General features: G+C 38.1%; 1 protein-coding gene across 1 annotated transcript; it reads left to right on the forward strand.

Annotated features, from left to right (window-relative positions):
- The first annotated feature begins 3,170 nt into the window (after positions 1 to 3,170).
- On the forward strand, positions 3,171 to 7,264 carry LOC147858252 (uncharacterized). Its single transcript, XM_087327154.1, has 2 exons — positions 3,171 to 7,002; positions 7,055 to 7,264. The coding sequence occupies exon 1, from the start codon at positions 3,571 to 3,573 to the stop codon at positions 6,142 to 6,144; it is 2,574 nt and encodes an 857-aa protein (XP_087183280.1). The 5' UTR covers positions 3,171 to 3,570; the 3' UTR covers positions 6,145 to 7,002; positions 7,055 to 7,264.
- The last annotated feature ends 14,475 nt before the right edge of the window (positions 7,265 to 21,739 follow it).

Consider the following 21,739-nt stretch of genomic DNA (forward strand, 5'->3'; position numbering starts at 1 on the left):
GAATGATTTATATAACCAGTATCTACAAGTAGGTGAAAACCCAATGGTCACTTGATTAGGTTCACACTATTATAACTATGTTCACACCAGATGGCTCCTTGAATTTGCATTGTGGTAGTTGGTCTTCTACTCTCCACTTCTATACTCATATACACAATCCCCTAGAACTTCCGAGGGGCATTGGGTTTGGCAACGGTGAAGTAGTATTGTCTCTACCGTAGACTGAAGTACCGAAGCACATTGCATTACTTCATTCACACACCGCCATTGTGGAGATAAAAGAAAATAGGCCACTCATGACAAACATATGAAAGGTTAGTTCCATTATATGTGAAATCCCCATATGTGATCACATGCCCATATACATGTTATTGGATCGTTGCCCCATAATTTTCTTGGATATGATGAGGAACCAAGTAAAATATGTACTCAACATAGATGAGATCATACACTAAGAAGCAAGCAAAGATATTATAAAAATTATGAATGTTGGTGTATACATTCTCACATGTTTGCAACATATATGCTCTTTATCTCCATATATGTGGATCAACTGAGAGAGACAAAGATATGAATGCAAAAACCAAGACATTATCAAGAAGAGAGGACACGGAGACAATTATGTGAATAGAGAAATGTTTGGGTTCTATAACTAAAACCTAAGGCTAGGTGTTGAAGCCCTTTATTGATTGATGACTTTTGTGTGTGATTCATTTTCGGAACATGTATTAATTTTGTGGATGGTGGATGTGTGGATTCCATGTGGATTTGTTTTATTTTAATACAAATTCGTCTAATCTAGACAAAATCAAGCAAGTATAATTTGGTTTTATGTCCTTTTGTTACATGCATTGAATTTAGAATGGCTTGATGCCAACAACTCACGAATAAGAATGTTATGAAAATTGTAATATTGTATTTTTTACATTTCAGATAATTATGGTATAGTTTAGGGAATACCATGATTTCAAATACTTTGTGGCTCTAGCCTTTATTATCACGCATTCATCGACACACGATCTAAAGCAATTTGCAATATTGATGAGTTGTCTCTGGATCAAGACTTCAAATTTGAAACGCAAGCGAAAGTCACCCATGAAACTTTTGCAATAAAGCATGGATCGTCAAGGTTTGACATGAAGCTTTGTCTTCAATCATGAGGTTTAAATTTTTAATATGATTTCTTTTGTCTTTAGTTTTCGCAACCGCGAGCATTACCTTCAAAAAAGCTTGGGGTGTCATTCCAAACTCAAAGGGAGTTTTACAAACTTTTGTGTAACTTCCTAGAAATACAATTCAAATAGCATAATTTTTTCCCGTGCACTTGTTTCCAACCATGATAGGGATCTAAATAAATCCAAAAGACACATTATTAATTTATGAATTTAACCATTAACGAAAGCCTCTCCCTAGAATAAAAAAATATTATTTTAAGAGTAAAAAACTAGAACGCTCCAATTAAGCAAGGAAACATTAAATCCGCTCCTATATGGCGTGCTTCACTTGCAAATTCAAGATAGATACAATGATGAGATAATAATGAAAAAGTGTGCAAGAAAAGAATATCTATGGGGGTACAAATTCGGAGTCTAAGATAGATGGTAAATTGAGAGTCAGTATCCTTATGGTATCCAGATAAAGAACAAGTATGAGAGAGATAGTCATTTTCGAGAATATACACGTGGTTGATTGAAGAAACATGGTGGAAGAAGAGTGGGCAATGAAAAGTGGAAAACAATTCTACCACATCAATTTAAAAAGTGGCATGTTGGCGTCCCTTTAGAAAAGCAATAATTGGCAAAAGAGTTCCTTTAAATCTTAGATAGAGGCCGAACTTTGAAAGCCACAACATAGATCCAACGTTGAGGAAGAGGAAAAAGGAGATCTTGGGGAATGTAGCAAATAATAAAACTGTGCTCAGCAAAAAGAAAGACGAGAACCTCAAGTTGTTGTAATTTGTGATGGCCATTGGCAATGCTCTAAAAACCTAACCACATTGGAAGGTCGTGATTCTTGAGCGGGTTTCATTCGTTGAATTTAGATTGCTTTTATTCTCAACCATGTAGAGGTATCGATACGAGTTGATATTCGATTTTAGATTGCTTTTATAATAGTGGCCATTGACCGAAACAACAAAAGCTATTAAAATGGATGTCCTCATAATCACTATAAATCTCATTAAACATATTTTAAAGGTTTGCCTATAAAATCGAGGTTTTCTTTTATGCGTGGAAAGGAAAGTTAGGTCGATTCATAAAGAAAACTTTCTTGGAGACCCTGCCGATGTTAGCAACTTAGCAAGTTGAGAATGCAGAGCCATGTGCATGTGGGAATGACACCATAGAGGCTAAAAATAAAGGCTACGCTCGCTCTGTTGCCATCCATCCAGTTTCAACGTTTCATAAAACAAAAAAGATGTTGACATCAACATTGCTATTACTAATAATAATATGTACATGATAATGTTAGGACAAGAATTACATAATTACTGTAACAAAAGGCAACTAGTCACCCAAGTATAATAATAATAATAGTAACAAGAACTGTAGATAATCCCAATTGCTCGAAAAGGGGAGGGTTCAATATTTAATTAAAGCAGTTTAGTAGGGATACTAATTAACTAATCAAGAGGGACAATTTGTCGAGTGACATGCAAGTAGTTAAGTAATCGACAATAATGATTAACGTTTTCTATCAAGATACCAAATGAAAACGAAGGATTGGGATGACATTGTGGGATCAGATCAAAATTGTACCATCATTGTATACGGCAGGCAACACGATTACATGTGCACCTACTGTAACAACATGCACTGCGGCAATATATACAACGCGGACGACAACGGCGAGGTCACAAAAGTGCAATCACTTAGTCAGTTCGTCCATTTGTCGACCACAGAGGAGGAAGGAGCGGGTAAAATAGGCTTTTAAGAGGCACAGAGGACACGCGCATGCGTGCACAGACATAGACACAGACACAGACAGGCAGAGAGATAGAGGTAGAGGGTAATTAGAGGCTAAACAGGAGGGAGAGAGAGTCTCTAAGAAGAACTAAGATTTGATGAGGTAGGAAAGAAGGAAGGAAGGAAGGCCTATTTATATAATTAAAGGAAACTTTAGCCATTTTCCACTCAAATCCCAAACAGAGACATAGACAGAGACAGAGAGAGAGAGAGAGAGAGAGACACACACACACACACACACACACACACACAGAGGCAGTCTTTTTCCATTTCAGAAAGACGCCTCCTTAGCCGGAGCTTCAGGTTCGCTTTCAGTCTCTCTCTCTCTCTCTGTCTCACTCTTTTTGGCTTTCTCTCTGTCATCATCACTTTCTTTGCTATTACTTTCATGTGTCCTTCCCCTGATCTTACTTTTGAAAGATCCCTATTTCTGTTTCTGGGCCTCTTTCCTTTTTTTGCAGAGATCTCTAAAAACTGATGAGATTCTTCTTCTTCTTCTTCTTTTGCTTCTCATTTTTCCCTTTGTTTGTATCTGTGGCAATTCGGAAGAAGAAAGAAAAGTAAGCTCCTGTTCTCATATTAACCCCTTTATATTTAAAATTAGACCATGCCTTCTCTTCATACTCTGTTGCAAAAGGCCCAAGCGGCAGAGATAGCAAACAACAAAGGCAAAAAGAAGAGGAAAGAAGAAACCTTAAATGAAGAAGAGGAAGAAGAAGAAGAAGGAGAAGAAGAAGAAACCTTAAATGAAGAATTAGAGGAAACCCTAAGTGAAGGAGAAACAATCCTCGCTGTTGAAGAAATAACCCTAGATGAAGAAAATGTACGGAAGAAGAAGCCAATAGATGTAGATGTTGTGAAGAACAGCCATCGTGAATATAGGAACAAGTCCTCAGTTTCCACATCAACGAATTCTTCTTGTTATTCAAGTCGAATATTTAAACAAGGCACGATTCACAATGCCCGTCAAGAGTTTCATAGAGCCATGGCTATAACGGAAGGAAAGCTAAAAGTTTACACCAATCATGAAAGCTTACCAAACTATGAGACCTCATTACTTCAATTCCATGAAATGTGCCCGAGATTCTCGGAGACCATATCTATGGATACACTTCGATCCACGGAATATTCCCATCTACAAGAATCTGGCCGAATTTGCCTCGATTATTGTGGTTTCGGACTCTTCTCTTATAAGCAACAAATACAAGAATGGGAATCTTCATCATTCAGCCTCTCAAGAATCACACCGAACCTTTGTGCACATGCCCTCTATGGCAATGCTCAAGCAGGTGCCTTAGAGAGGGGAATCTATCGGAGAATCATGAGCTATCTCAAGATCAATGAAGATGAGTACAGAATGGTGTTCACCGCAAGTAGAGGGGCTTCTTTTAAGCTTCTAGCTGATGCTTATCCTTTTCAAAAATGCAACCGGTTAGTTACTATGTACGATTACGAGAGTGAGTCTGTTGGAATGATGGTTCAGCAAGCCAAGGAGAAAGGTGTGAAAGCGTCCAATGCAACTTTCAAATGGCCATCTCTCCATGTGGATTCAACCAAGCTCAAAAACACTCTCCGTGAGAGAGGAAGCCGATGTAGAGGCTCTGCAAAAGGTCTCTTTGTTTTTCCAGGGCAATCTCGGTTATCGGGAGTAAAGTATTCTTATCAATGGATGTCATTAGCTCAGAAAAACAAATGGCATGTGCTTCTTGATGCCTCAGCTATAGGCCCGAAAGACATGGACTCTCTAGCGCTTTCTTTGTTTAGTCCAGATTTCATCATTGCATCATTCTATAAGGTCTTTGCTACTGATCCATCAGGATTTGGGTGCCTTTTTATAAAAAATACTGCCATTCCAATCATACAAGATGCATCTGGTACACTTGCATTATCGGGAATTGTTAGGCTTGTTCCAGCTCTGAATCAATGGTCTGGTAGCCTATCATCTGATGATGAAAATGATGAAGGAAATGAATTCGAAGAAGCGGAAGATATGATTGTTCTCAGGGAAAATATTGATATTGTTAATGAAGTAGCTTCATTTTCAGGTCCAATGGTAGGTTCTAAAAACCACTCTTCATATAGGTTACCTCGGATTGAAAGGGTTACAGAAGAAAATGACGATGATGATGGTGACGATGAAAGCTTTGGGTTTGGTTCAGGTGGGGAAGAAATAACCGGCCGGGCATCCATATCTGAAGAACCTTTTAGTGGGCCTATTAGTGAGTCCTTTAGTGGGCTGATCAGCAATCATGTTTATGATGGTGGCACTAATCATCATCCTGCTGGCTCATTCACACTTGATTCACATGGTATCAGCAAGTCTGCAAATGTAGGAACTGCACATATTGAACGTGTGAATGATCCTGAAGGCAAAGAGGAGCTTGAATCTAGGAAAAAGTTGAATCTGAGCCAGAGTGCAATTCGTCGGGAAACCGAAGGGGATTTCCGGCTTTTAGGCCGTCGGAATGGAGAGGGTCTTATTGGTCCCAGTTTATCTCCGATCCTACAAGGGTCTGAGGATATGGAATATGGAGGGAGAACGTCCTTTATGAGTGCTGAGAATTCGATAGGGTTAGATTATGACGATGAGGATGGAGAAAGGGACGAAGATGAGGAGCCAAATGTGATTTGTCGAAGCCTTGACCATGCCGATATGCTAGGATTAAACAAGGCTACTCTGCGACTTCGCTATCTGATTAATTGGTCTGTGAGGTCTTTGCTCCAGCTCCATCACCCTGGACCCCGCGACAATCTTGCACTTGTCCATCTTTATGGACCCCATGTGAGGTTTGAAAGGGGTGCATCTATTGCTTTCAATCTATATGATTGTCATGGTAAATTGCTTCATCCTGAGCTAGTGCAAAAGCTCGCCGACAAGAATAATATATCTTTGAGCATAGGTTTCCTTCGGAATATGAAGTTTGGGGATCTGAAGGCTGCAGAGATCCAAGATTTGTTGGTTAGTGAAAAGAATGTAAATTCAGCGAGTAAGAGGGGAAAACAAGGTAAAAAGGTGTTGAGAATTGAAGTGCTAACTGCTGCTTTGAGTATCTTATCACATTTCGAAGATGTATATCGGCTATGGATGTTTGTGGCTAGGTTCCTAGATGCAGATTTTGTGTCCAAGGAACTTGGTAGTCATCGGCTTCTCTGTGAAGAGGATGTTCTTACGGAAGTGTAGGGGATGGTAAGTTATTTTTGCACATCCGAACAAAACAAAGCCAAAACGTCCTCATGTAAAGCTCATCAGATGCATGGTAAACATGCGTGCAAGTTTTTGTTGTAAACCTCATTACATACATGTTAAAATGCACACCAATCCTTGATTTTTGGAGGCAAAAAACTGCATGCGAACAAGAATATAGCGTGGCCTTTAAAATATGTATTACGAGAGATAGGAAGAGGTTCAAAAGGAGTATATTTTGTTTTTACCCAAAATCATGATTGTTGGCATATATAAACTTACAAGCTCTTCTCCTCCCACTTGATAGACAAGGCAGATTATACAGATTGAAGTTGTGGAATCTCCAATTTTTCCAGTCTTATGTTCAGCTTTCTCCCTCGAAGCAACTTCGTAGAACTGCATGGGAAACAAGTGAAAAGATTCAAAACCCAAAAGGCAAATTTTGGGTTTTTATAAAAATAAACTATAAAGAGGTGGTTTTAAAATGGGATGCTTCAGATTTGCTTTATGATGTGTCAACAGAAAATCCTACATGAATAAGGCTTTTAAGAATTGGCAATGTATCATAGCTTAGGAAAGATTTGTAGGCTCACATCATTACAGATATATTACATCAGCACACAAGACCATCTTTTCCTTTGAATTGTGAAACTGCATTCATCAATCCATGCTAGAAGGCAATCCTCTGTTTGTGATTCTTACCACTGTTGCCATATGACTTAGTTCAAATTATCTTCAATTTTAGGATGAGGCATTGGGGTAGATGTGAGGAGACTCATTGACTATAAGTATTGTGACATGAACAAGTTTAGAAGTCAAAAGTATCACAAATTGTTACATGAACAAGTTTTGGGAGTCAAAAGTATCTCAATTTGTTACAATGGCATCACAATGGACCACGTTTGAGTAAATTTTCCATACATTGTTAATCCAATCCACACCCTATGTCTATTGTAACACAATTGCAATGTGCACCAATTGCATTGTTCATTGATAAACTTTTTGAATATTAACAGTCACAACGCAATCTCACAAGTATGATGTAAAAGTGTAACTTTGGTCTAATAGGTCGCATTTGACCGTTATTGATGATAATAAAATTGATCTCTTCTATCTCTCTTTGCAATAGGAATCACATGTATATTAACAGACCAAGGTGTGGATGCCACAAACTTTGGCCATCATATGCTCAAACTTGGGTGTAGGCACGCACCGGATGATCATTTATAATGGTTTAACAAAGTGGCAGGCTAGGAAGGTAGAGTCGGGTCTATGCCACAAAATAGTAGAGTCAGGTCTATGATGAAGATTGCAATGAATTATATAGACAACTTAAAGTATCCCGACTTAGTGGTACTATTACCTCAGTACAAGGTCGCAAAGAAATGTGAAAGATGACACGTCGTAAGAGATGATGAGCGTGGGAGGCATCTTTATATTGGGAACTCTCCTATATGTTCATGAATAACGATTGCACCATTACATGGAGGAGATTATGAGAACCAAGGCCACAAATACCCATCGAGGATCCTAACTCCTGGCACACATATACAAAGAAACTCTACCATGTCCAGAACCAACCACCATTCCTATGCCCTCTACACCTCAACCCTAAATGGCGTACCAACCCATGGTTGCCCTTTGGTTTGTATAGGTAAGGATCTTAATGTGTTCAACATATTTTAACTTTAGACTATGTATTTTAAGTACTTTTTCAGATTAAAATAGAATACTTTTAAAATACTTAGCATACATATTCTACATGTATTGTATGCTAAGTATTTTACAACTGTGTGAGGTTTGTAGAAAATTAAAAGAATTGTTTGCCAAAGCTTGCATTGCTAGTTATATCACACGCCTCTTCTCTCTTGCTATACACTTATTGCAAAAACTTCACCAAAAGTTGTGTCATGAAAGAATTAAAGTGAGTTTGAAGCAACAAAGAAGAGTTAATGCAAAATTAATGATTTCGACAACCAAAAAGAGATCATTGTGTTGGCTTAAGGAGTTCTCACCAAATGCCCATCTTTGCATTTGGTAGAGTTATGCATCCATGCCAATATCCTTTACTAAGGGTTTAGACAACCGTATGTACCCTATTCATGGCGAGCTAGATGGAAGTTGTTAGTCACTCTTGAGCTGCTAACTTCACTTACATTAACTTAGTAGCCTTGTTGAGCAGACAAACTCAACCGGATCTGGATCGGTATCCGGAACCAAGAGTCAGATTAGAGAGCCAGATCGGATTGTAACCGGTACGCCGTTAGAGGCCTATGAATCTAGCCTAGTACGTAGGCATATTTTTGGGAGTCAGTGTCAGTCGCGCGTATGAGCCTTGAAGTACTTGTCAATACTTCTGTCAATCCGTATAAGCACTTGTATAAAAGTGTTCACTAAGCACATCCTATGTACAGAGTGTTATTATTTTGTTATGCTTTCTACTCTCTCTGTCTCTCTTGTGTATTCTCTGTTCCTAAGCTTCCATTAAACCTTTATTCTCTGTTTCCTATTGCTATCCGGATAAAGCGGTTTGTCAAAGCTTCCGCAGATTAACTTTGACATGGTATCAGAGCGTGAGAGTTGAGAACCTTTGCTACCGACAACTGCTTGAAACGGACAAACCCTAATCACTGGTAAAAGAACTGACCGAAAAAAGAAGGTATGGACAGAAGTATGACGAGCTCGCTTACTACTGAAAAGCTTGACCGAAGCAACTATGCGTCCTAGTCGTATAAAATGCGCCAGTACTTGCTGGATCACGAATACTTGAGCTACGTGGAAGGAGCGAATGAAGCAGCAACGGATCCGACACACAAGGACTTCCTAGTTTGGGAGCATGGAGCGAGAGGGGTTTTGTACCACCTTGTGTCCTGTGTGCACAACCAGATGCTTGGCTACATTAGAGATGCAAAATCACTGAAGGAGGCCTGGGAAATTCTCCGGAAGATTTTCGTCGTAAGTACCACGGCCCGAAAGTTGCAGCTCCGGCAAGAGGAGCTCAACAACATTCGGCAAAGGGACATCAGTCACCAACTACACCACCAAGATCAAGGAGATCTGCGACACACTTGGTTCCATCAACGTGATGGTGGACGAGGACGAGATGGTCCAGATCTGCCTCGGTGGTCTACCACAATGGTACGGACCAATCTAGACGACAATTTGCACCCGAGAGAAACCACTATCCTTCTTCGACCTGCAATCAATGTTGATGGTCAAAGAAAACCATGCTAGTGGGTCGAGGACCACTCAATCGGACAACCAGATGTTGTACATAGAGGTCGATCAACCCCGTGGGCGTGGGGGACGAAGTGGCTCGGCACGCAATTCAGGTAGCCAACAAGAGCAAAACCAGAGGCACAGAGATAGTGCCGACAATAGTTTCGAACCCTCCACTAGCAGGGGGAGTGAAAGCGGTGTCGGAAACCGACAAGGGAAAAACGACACAGAATGTTGGTATTGTGGCAAGAAAGGCCATTGGGAGAGCGAGTGCTAGAAGAAGCGCGCTGATTCGGATAAATCTGGATCCAACAAGACCGGACAAAGGGAGCTGACAAAGCTCGATAAAGTGTGGGACGTTGACTCTAGAGCATCAAACCACATGACGAGCCATGAAGAGTGGTTCTTGTTTTTGGAAAAGTCGAAGCAACAAGGAGTTGTCGAAACCAGAGACGACACTCCTCACCCGATTATGCATGTCGGAGAAGTCCCTTTAAGCTATGTCGAACATTTAAAGGGAATGCTGATGAACGTACTACATGTTCTGACAATCACAAAGAACTTGGTGTCGGTTGGGCAGATCATCGACTAGGGGATGCAAGTGCGGTTTATGCACCTCGAGTGCTTCATCAAGGAAGAAGGCTGAATAATTGCGCAAAGGCGTCGAGACGAGAGGGTGTTCATCCTCGATACCAACGACATTGGCACCGCTTTGTTTGCAAAAGGATAGAAGGTTGAATCGGATATCGACATGTGGCACAAGCGGATCGGCCACGTCAACTATCAACGACTTCAAGACCTGTATTCGAAATAGGTAGTTTTCGGTTTGCCAAAATTAAGTGGTAGGAAGGCCCAAATATGCGAAGCATGCCAACTCGGGAAGCAACACTGGCTTCCGTTCCCCAACGAAAAAAACCAGAGCCATAACAAGCTCGATTTAATATATTCAGATGTATGGGGACCGACACAGAACGTTAGTCTTGGCGAGAGCCAATATTTTGACTCCTTCATCGACAACTATAGTCGGCACACGTGGATCTACCTCATCGAGACAAAAAGCGAAGTCTTCGATTGTTTCCGGAACCTGCAAACTGTTCTCGAACGGGAAACGAAGAGGAAAATCAAGTGCATGTGGTCGAATAGCGGAAAAGAATACTTTTCCGGACAATTCAATAGTTATCTGTAGCAAAAAGGAATTCAGAGGGAATTCAGCTCCCGATACACACCGGAACAAAACGGTGTGGCCGAAAGGAAGAACTGATCGATTGTGGAGGTGGCATGGGCAATGCCGGAGGAGAAGAGCATGCCCAAGTTTTACTGGGCTGAAGCAGTCTGGACAACCGTCTACATCCAAAACCGAATCAGGGATAAGGTGTCAACACATGAGCTATATTTCGGGTGGAAGTCGAATTTAAGGCACCTTAAGATATTCGGTATCATTGCCTATGTGCATGTGCTGGATGAGAAGTAGAGAAAGTTGGACCCGAAGTCGGAGAAGTGCACCCTTGTCGGCTACTCACATGAGCTATAGGGATATAGGTGCTATAACCCCCGAACAAAACAAGTTTGAGTGAGCCGAGATGTCGAATTTGATGAGTCGGCATCATAGTACTCTCTCTTGACTCCGATGTCTGACTCCAACCTGATTCCAACGGATGAGGCCAGTGAGCCCGAAACGATCCGGGGCAGAAGATGAAGAAGGATTTGGTACTCTAGATGAGAGTCCGATCTCATTTCGGCTAAGTGGGCCGCATCAACGACTGAGCCGGAATAAGCAGTCACATGAAGAGCCGGCGAGTACTGGAGACTCTGTCGTGCTCTCCATGCGTAAGGAACCGAGCAGACGGTTCACACGCAAGGAAAAGGGGAAGATGAAGATGCTAGAATATACCACCGGTAGAGACGAGTCAGATTGGAGCGAGACTGACTCTAGGAAGAACGAAGATGGACCTTCGAAAGAGAAGCTCGCGTTGACCAAGAGGGCAGTGAAATCGGCGAATCCGGAATTGCGCCGATTGACCCGCCAAAAAAACCTCGTGAAGAGGTACGGGTACAACGAGTACATGATGCATCATATTATGCGTACATGGTGAAGGTGGCGGCCGTGCGTCAATAGAAGGCTATGGGTGAAGAGATGCATGCACTCACGGAGAATAAGACGTGGGATTTAGTGGACGTACTGAATGGAGTGAAGCCAATCGGTTGCCGGTGGGTATACAAGGTTAAATACAACATCGACGCCGTCGTCAACCGGTAGAAGGCCCGATTAGTGGCAAAGGGCTATGCGCAACAACACGACATCGACTACGATGAGACATTCACGCCAGTCGCAAAGATGACGATTGTTCGTATCTTGCTTGCGGTGGCAACGACGAAGGCATGGCATCTACATCAGATGGATGTGAAAAACACGTTCCTGCAAGGTGATCTTGAGGAACATGTGTTTATGGTTTAGTCCCCCGAATTCCAGTCCGTAGTGAACAAATCCGTTGTATGCCGATTGAAGAAGTCCCTCTACGGACTCAAGCAAGCCCCGCGCGCCTGGAACGCGAAGATCACGCAGAGACTGGGTCGGATGGGGTTTGCTCCGTCGAAATCAGACTCTTCACTTTTCATCCGGCAAGGTCGAAATGAGTCAATTAGTATTTTACATTATGTTGATGATTTAGTCATCGTTGGCGCCGACCTCAACGAAATCGGTCGCGTAAAGTCCCAGCTTGTGGCATCATTTGACATTAAGGATCATGAGAAATTTCATTACTTCCTCAGGATCGAAGTGATCCGCACCCTAGAGGGCATACTGATCCGTTAGCGGCATTATGTGTTGAGTATGCTCTTCAAATTTGGTATGACGGAATGCAAATCCGTCTCGATTTGCGTGGTTGCTTGGAATACTCAACACTTGGTTGTCTCTTGGCACGAAGAGATCCAAAATAAAGCATTGTAATTCCTTGCAAAAGAAGTTATTTGTTCTCAATTATTTTGTTGGCATGAAAATGAGAGATTATGCTCTCTATTTAATCACTTGTTTCCTTTGGGTGTTAAAGAGGTGGGAAATATAGTGGTCCATGCATGTTTGATCTCCAAGATTTTTGGATTTCATTATGGGTAGTGTTTATTATGCATGTTTATTAATTGGTAAGAACTACAAAGGATGACATTAAGTGGGGTGCATTACCTACAGAAACCAATGAGCGGCCATTGGTTGATTGTCATTTACAATGTCATAATTAGTTTTTGAAAGTGACCACAATATCTTGTGACATTTCTCTATTGAGTCTCTTCGATGGCAGTCATCTAATGTTAAACAGTGATGAAAGGTACTAATCATGATTCATGATTATGAATGATGGTAGATCTTGAAACATAGTTGGCATTCTAAATTGCCACAAAGCTCATCATTTGGAGTGTAGTGATTGGGGCTTTTCCAATCAAACCAATGTTGCTCTTTCATCTACATAGGTAAGGAACCTAAAACAATGACAGGTGGAATGCATAATTTGCATTTGACATCAACAAAGTTCAAGAACCCTTGCATTGGGCCTCAACCACATCTTGCACCCCTATGATCTAAAGCAAAAGTAAATGATTAAATTGAGATCACAATGTATCTATATTCCCAACATAATGAGCAAAAGGACCCTATTTATTAACTTGCTTTGAAAGGAATTACACCACTCTCAACTAGTGGTCGCATCCACTAAAATAAAGACAGGGTTAATGCAAAATCAATTGCAAATTACAATATGCATCAATTATAATATCAATGCTAATATGATGTGACGCAAGATAATCAATTTCAATCCCATGTATTTTCCCATGCTCTAAATCGTGCCTTTGCTCAACATAATATAGTGCATGTTAAGGAAGAAGAAGAGCTTATTGTTTATACAACAACATTCACCATGATGTGTTAATAAATTTAAGGAGTTTTTGTGTCTACGATTGATGATGGGGTCGTAAGGGCATACTATGAGTTTTATGATGCTATTGGATGTATGGTGAATGAGCCAATTAATAAAGAGTTGGATGCAATTTATCAAAAGGAGGTAGATTCAATTTAAGACATCTTCTTAAAGTAAGAATCTTGTCTAAATGAATTATTTAAGTAGTATGCTTACACCCTAAAGGGATATTAACTTGCATGTTACGACAATGTTGGCATTATTATGCATCTCGCTTGGAAGGCTTACCTCACAAAATGGGTGCCAAATATGTCATCGCCTTAGTCATTTCAACAAGAGTGGTCTATTTCTTTCAAGGGAAGATTGTATAAGGTGTTCAGAGGAAGGTCTCCACTAATCGACTAAAGAATTACCTACCTTAGTTAATATATTCAACTCAATTTGGTTTGGGGGTAAAAATATATGGTATCATGTTCTTAATGTTCAAATGGCTATGGATTCTACTCAAGTTACACATCAAGAATTGATCATGATGAAATTACATTTGGACAAAGTGGATGTATGACCTTGTCAATTGGTCCTTTCTTTCAAGGTTTATGTGTTCTACGGGTTTTGAGACACATATGCCACATCTTATCTTTTACAAATACAAGAAGTTTAAACTTTCAATTAATGTTTGATGGTGAAGTCACTTAGGAAATGGCGCTAATGCAATCAATTCATCAAGAATGCCCACTTAGTTCAGTATTGTTTTTTTTTTCCAAAATATTAGTTCAGTATTGTTTGATTTTGCTACCCATCCTCTTGAAGTGATGTTAGCAAAGCTTGCAAAAAACATAGATATTGTGGGGTTTTTTTTTTCAAAAGGGAAAATATTGAAAGAAAGATGCACATTTGGCATCAATTTACCTTGGCTTCAAGGTTACATGTGAATTAGAGGACGTCTCAACCCATATCTTATACTTGTGATTTGGAAAATTAAGCATGGCAAAAGAATGATAAGATGGGAATCACATGGTTTGTTTGGGATCACAACTCCTAAGAAATTAGAATGTGTTGCATTATAAGATTTGAATATGCATTTGATCGAAAAAGCCTAACAGATTGGAAGGTGTTCTATTATTGGATTTGAATATGCATTTGATTATTCATCGCTGAAAGACATGTGGCAACAATCACAACAATGAGTACCTATTCTACTATATTTCATTGAGAATGGCTTAAAATATGGGAGAACTAAGATTAAGGCATCATGTTGGTAGTTAGGAAATGAGCTATTTCCATTAAAATGTATTCTTTTCACGTGCTAAAGAAGTAATAGTGTCTTAGCAAGAATCTCTCTCTCTCTCTCTCTCTCTCTCTCTCTCTCTAGGAACTTGTCTAGAACAAATGATAATGAACTATGCATCCACTTTGTTCATATGCTCAACAACAAAATTGAACTCATGAAAGACCGTGGTTCGTAACAGTGAAATTTGGCAACTACCTTAATTTCAACATTTCCCTCTCTCTATTTCCTACCATTTTAAAATTCCCAACATAGATGGCTAGGGAGAGTGCTTCTTAACCATTGTGTTGGTTGACCCCGTGGATATTAACATGTCATCAGCTCTCTTCATTTTTTTCCTAAGCGAAGTGATGTTATTGCTCAAAACAAAGTGACATCGCAATGATAAGATTTGTAATGTGTCACATAACGCTCTCTTGAACATAATCTTCTCCTTACAATGTTTCATAATCTATTATTTTGATCAATTATAGAATTTTATTTGTAGTTTTATGTCCATTTTATAATGATATATATGAATTATTGCTCAAAACAAAGTGTCATCGAAGCGATAAGATTTGTAATGTGTCACATAACCCTCTCTTGAACATAATCTTCTCCTTACAATGTTTCGTAGTCTATTATTTTGATCAATTATAGAATTTTATTTGTAGTTTTATGTCCATTTTATAATGATATTATATATATGAATGATTGGATCATGTTCAACACCATTCGTGTGCACGATTGCTCATCTTGGTTACATCATGCTAATTTTCAAGTATACCATATGACATGCCTTGTAGTTAGGCTTTGCACATCATGTATCAATGACAATGCCTAACAAATAATCATGAATCACAAACCAATTCAACTAAGACATTCAACCCATCCCATCACTCTTTACCTAATTTTGATTTTTTAGTGTATGATGTATATACAATCTCAATCACAATCACAATTATAATGTCAATCTCAATCTTTCTATCGCACTCACTCTCATTCATCAAATGAGTCCATGATCTTCCCAATCTTCATCCTTCAAAATAATCAATGTCACATTCTTTACCCTCTTAGAGTCTCCACCAAGAAAGGGAAACAAGTCTTCCTCAATCCTCTCAAATTATGGTGGTATACATCGTCTCGATTACTTATAGGCTTGAGTGAGTAAATATGTTTTTACCTTAGTTCATTCACTCTCTCTCTCTCTCTCTCTCTCTCTTCCCTAGGTAAGATATAAAAGAGGAATTCATTCCATCTTCCAAGGCTCAATCATTGTAAATGAACCACTTATTAACACAACATACATATACGCAAATAACCAAATACATATCAATGTGCACATAGATGACAACTTCTTTATTGTTAAATATGCTTTAATATGCACGTACATGTTGATATCTTCATGACGACATATATATCACGGATGAAAGACTCATGTTACATGCTATATTATCCTATGTGTGGCGTAACTAGTCGTGTTTATCATTTATTTAGTCAATGTTCATAAATGTTATTTGTCAAACATTCTCAAGTGGCCGTGGGGACCAAGTAGATTCATAGAACACAATATTATGAATTCACAAAGCCAATGTATATATTTACATGTGTGAAATGTTAACCATTGGATAGTTATGAGTGCCTTATGGAGGGATTCAAATTTGAGAATGACATTTTCCACCGTATTATCCCATAATGAGTTTATCATAAACAACATCAAGGGTTTTAAGACTTTTCTTACTGTGGACAATTGCCAACTAGAAAGATTGTTGACCCATTGAGCAAGCCATGGATGAGAAATCTATTATGTGTTTACAATCATTTTGAGTGTCAACCTACACTTGTTGCGAGTTTACATCAAGCAATAATTCAAGAAATTGTTTTGCAGACAATAATTAAAATATTTTACTATCACATTGTTTGTGAAACATGTAAGAGATATGTCATCTGTAGGACCCTTGTGCTAGATGATGAGATTCGGTTGAAGCCACCCCATGCATATGCTTAAAACAATATAGCATATTAAAGAAAATGTTATCAAAATATTATGAGAAGATAATGTTGAGGAAAACACCAAATTTTGAATTAAAAACAAAGATACGACTTTTCAAAAACAAGTGATGTTGAGGAGTAGTAAAAAAAATGCTTATATTCTTTGTTAATTGGACGCAGATTTCAAAGGAAACGGATTTCTTTAAAATGTACTGAAACTAATGAAGAAAATCTGTTACAAGCCCCAAAAGTTTTAATTCAATTCAATGCTTCGACATTGATTTGTCTCCTCTCGTGCTTTTGAGAAGCAAAAGGAATGCATGCACCATATGTAGTCGTATATGAATGAGAAAAATGTACAAAGAACCAAGATATCACGTAATGCATATCATGATATATGTTTTCGGCTCTTTAATTCCAATTAGTATAGGGTATCTAGATGGTTGCAGCATGGTCATAAACCTCTATGCCTTGTAATGAAGATTGAGCTTTGGGTCAAACATGTATTTAATAGAAGGTTGTGTTGGTAAATTTAGGTTTTTATATAAACTATATTTTATTTATGATAAGACCAAGACATTATGTGTTAAAAACACAATTGAAAATATGGCATCTATGGATCATGTAAGAGACTTTTAGATGTGCCAAAATGATTTGCTTATAGGTTCCATGACACAAATTTTCCATGTTGAGATATTGGATCAAATAACATGTTTTAAGTTGTGCTCATTATAAAAGTTTTCAAAATTAGATATTGACATCTAACAATTCAATATTAAAATCTTCACAATTTCAGTTTGACATCACAGACACTAATAATTTGCTCTTGGAAACAACGGAATTACCTCGACATTTCTTTACATCAAAACAAGTGAAAATGATAACAAATGCTTGCCAAACATGGACATCCCAAACTTGTTTTAAGAATGTGATCATAAAGCGTAATTTGTTAATATATTGGGTATGAGCAAATGCGCATATGGATGTATGCATTCCCAAACTTCAAAACGAATTTTTCCTTCTCCACATGGGTGACAACTTAAAGGACTATAAGGAATTCTAATGGTGTACACCGTGGTAGATATTCAAGAAGGATTTATATATAGGATTAAAGAAAGGAACCAACAAGTCACTTGAGAAGAATTTGAAATGTGGACGAATTTCTTGTGAAAATGAAAAAAAGGGTATACGTATGAGTGTCGCGGATTATATGTACGTATGTTGTTTATGTGTCATAACTAACCTTAAGACTCTATTTTGGATGTTCATTCTTTTGTATAAAAATATGAGAGATGTACATGCATCATTCTTGAGTGAACTTGATTTTGCTTCTTTCCATGCAAGTGGGTTGCTTTCCATGTTGATTTTATAAGCTTTGTGCTTTTTGTACTTTACAACCATGCTTTAAGCTTTTCAAACCGACACAAATAAAATATTCACTTACACAAAGACGAAAGCTACACAACATGTTGAACAACGCCAAATAATTTTAGTATTGAAATCATGCATCAACATCATTCTTTTCTATGCAAATGAACCATGGCGCCCAAAACCATCAACTCCACCATACATATGTACATGCGCATTCCAATTTCCAAGCATAATCATCCCATGAATCCATTGCAAAAGCATTGCCACGTTTGTAATTTAAGCAAATGTAATTTTAAGTGGTAGCAATGTATCACATCCATTTTACTAGAGATTAACAAATTAATCCATATCCCTCCATGCCTATCAATACATTATTGCGGGACCACAATGTTCATTCCCATAATTGGTTGTGTTGATATTTCTATCTTAGCTCAACATACCTACATTAGCTCTATCCTTTCAGCTTTGTAGTATTTAAAATTTCAAATATACAATACTCATGGCTATATCGACAATCCTTCCAAATTTGTAAATTGTTAACAATGTCCCTATTATTTACATGTGTGCATGTGCTCATGCAACCATGTGACAAATCTTTAAAAGTGTCTCAAACAATTTTTCTTGATTACATAAAAAATGCACCATATCTTCTTGTTTTATCTTGTTGGCAATTGATGATCTGAGTCATGGACATTGACATCCATGATAGTTCAATTCTTTCTCTCTGGTAGCTTTGGTATAGTTTTCATGTCTATCAATCAATTGGTAACTTACTATCCTCTCTTTATTCTATCACAAACTTTATTTGACCTCTAGTTTTTCATTCTCTTCTTACCTAGAGAGGGCAATATTTCATAACTGACTCTCCAACCACTTCATTCCAAGAAATGCACAAGAAATGATAGTCCTTGAGTGCCAAGGGTTTTCCTATACACATGCTTATTCAATCTACACGAATTTTCTCTATGGTTATGAACAACAAGAATGAGAGGCCAACCTTAATGAATAGCAAGCTTGTACGTGGATGTCCTTTTGAGTTGTATAACCATGGGGATATCGTTGATGCAAGGTTGTTGATAGTACACAATTAATTTTTACCGTTGAAACGTAGCTTGTAGAGTTTTTGTCCTTATTTACATTCAATTCCATTTGTCATATGTAGCTTCATTATGTAGTTGTAAAGTTCCCTTAGTTCTATTTAGTTTGATAGTGCTTGTGTAAATAGGACAATGTGACCTTTGCAAACATGTAGCATGAGTGGCAAATGGTTTGGTATCTTATTTTTCAAACAACATGAGAATAAGAAAAACCAATATATCAAAGAGCTTCAAATTGAAAATTGATGTTGCTCTTTAAATTTGAGGGTTGTCCCACATCAAGAAACCCCATGATGATGATCGTCCAACATATCATGTCATATATATTGTTGGGATAAGGATTGTTATGAGATATCAAAATGTGTTTTGAATCATTTAGGATTCGTTGTTATGAGTAAAATGAGCATCTTAAGCATTACAAGTGTGATTGCAAAACAAGGGGTAGATTTCAATGCAACAATCCATTCATGCATTTATAGGTGACTAAATTCAAGAATTTGACATGTTTTTTCTAATACGAAAATAGGTGTGCATTGTTGGTGGAGTGGTCAAGCCATCATTGTTGTTAACCATCAATTGTGAGTAAAATTCCCCAAAAATGCATATCGTGCATACAAATAATTAACTTTCAAGGAGTCTATGCTTAAAAATGATGAGAGGAGGAACTTTAAGCATCAAGGAGACCAAGAAGGTGAAAAAAGTTGGAATAATGAGATCCTTTACCTAAAGCTTAATGTGGCACATCCACATCTAAATCTACACCTTACTGACATCTTACTTTAACCTTACAGACTTTACTTTGAGTGCTTTTAAGAACTTTGATGTCTATTCAACATTTTGTTCATTTCTCGTTGTTATTTGGAGGCTCACATCTCACATTGAGGTTTCGCATTAGTAATGCAAGTTTAAAAAAAAACAAAAACTATATCTATTGATGAATGTTAAATAAAGACCTAATGCTAATACCAAAAGTTTACAGACACATCCACGTGAAACAATTTTTAGATCTATGAACAAAACCTAGTGCTTTGTGTAGAGAGAATATTCTATTTATTAGATGAGAAACTAGTGTAGGATATTAGTGTGATGCATATTGGAGTCCCCCACAAGCTAGCTAGAAAGTAATTTGAGCACCCAATATCTAGCCATAGAAATCACCATAATCACTACATGGAGCATCAATTGGCACTCATCCACTTATATTGAGGCTCCTCAAATCACATCCACCCATGTAGAATTTCCTCAGATAAACCCACTCATCTCATTTTTGTTTAGCATACACATAGGAATGCCAATAATCTTCTATAGAGCCTTTTAGTACTTAATGTCCACGTTGTCCCACTATTTATGCTTGCTTAAATTTTCTTGTGGATGCATATATATGCACATGTCTCGTGTCCACATCAATCATCATGTACTACATTGGAGGACCCATATGGTAAAATACAGAAGCAAGAAGAGAGAAAGGTTTGAGGCAAGGATTGAAAGGAACTTTGAATGGCTAGTTGTATTAGAATGGGAAGCCAAACATAAAACAAATTAAAAAACAATAAATAAGCAATTGGAAAACGATAGGCTCATGCCAAAAGCACCCGTGCTAACAAGTTAGAATTATTTTGACTTATAGCTAAGCATACTGTACTCGTCGGTGGGTATATTTTCAAATCATTGGATGAGATTAACATAAGAGATTATTGCTCAAATTTTGAGGCTCTCCCATCAAACATTACATAATATATATTCCTCCAAACGGCAAATGATTTTTTTATTTGAAAGTGTAAACCTCACTTACCTAACATGTTAAATCCCATCCCCTTGCCAACAATCCACATAATTTCATTCATGGCATCTAACCACAATTTGACAATGCATATTTTGTGCCACTACACTAATACACCACTACAATGATCATGTTTTAAGCATTCATGCTTGCCACCCCCATATTTAACCGTGACTTGTCATTGCATAATTTCCTCTCTTAGCAACAATGCACAAGCTAAATTATATCATTGAGTAGTGCATTTCTTGTACATTGAGATGCATTTGAACATTATGCCTCATAGGTTATATTTGACCTTTTGAGGAAGGTAATAAAATTGCTTTCTTCTCTCTAACTCTATCTATATGGGTACATATAATATTATAAAGTTTTAAAGAAGAGGCAAACTACTCTTCAATGGAATTGTGGTTATGACGGGGAACGGCTTGAATGAGAAAACAAAGAATATAGGAATAAATGAGACACATGTGTGTTTGGAGAGAGAGATAGATAGAGAGGTACCAAGCTAGGATTGTCCGAGCTCAATCATCACCATTGATATTCCATGATTATATTGCTGAAAATTAAACATGCTCACAAAAAAATGACCGATGAGCGTTCATATAAATTTATTCTCAAGTGAAAGTTTAGAGAAAACTGACCATGTTACTGCCCTAACTCTGAATGTAATTGAGCGAAGGTCCAAACATATATTGCAACAAAAAATCTACCTACCTCAAATATCATATTATGTTGTACATGTTTAGATGCAATGTTCCTATGACTTTATTTCCCTCTCACATATGTGTCATAACTTGCCTTCATGTATCATTTTCTCTTATCTACCAATATTTATTATGAGTTGATGTGAAGAGGTGCCTATTTGTTCAATGGTCATTTGGAGTCCGTGTGTAAGATGTGCATTGGAGTGTATATGGGGGAATGCTGAAATTACTATGACAATGCACGAGAATGTAGGTAT

Source organism: Azolla caroliniana, unplaced genomic scaffold (genome assembly GCF_043228905.1).
Source record: "Azolla caroliniana isolate FFs.n. ecotype wild unplaced genomic scaffold, voAzoCaro1.0.p SCAF_11, whole genome shotgun sequence".
In the NCBI taxonomy this organism is placed as follows: domain Eukaryota; kingdom Viridiplantae; phylum Streptophyta; class Polypodiopsida; order Salviniales; family Salviniaceae; genus Azolla; species Azolla caroliniana.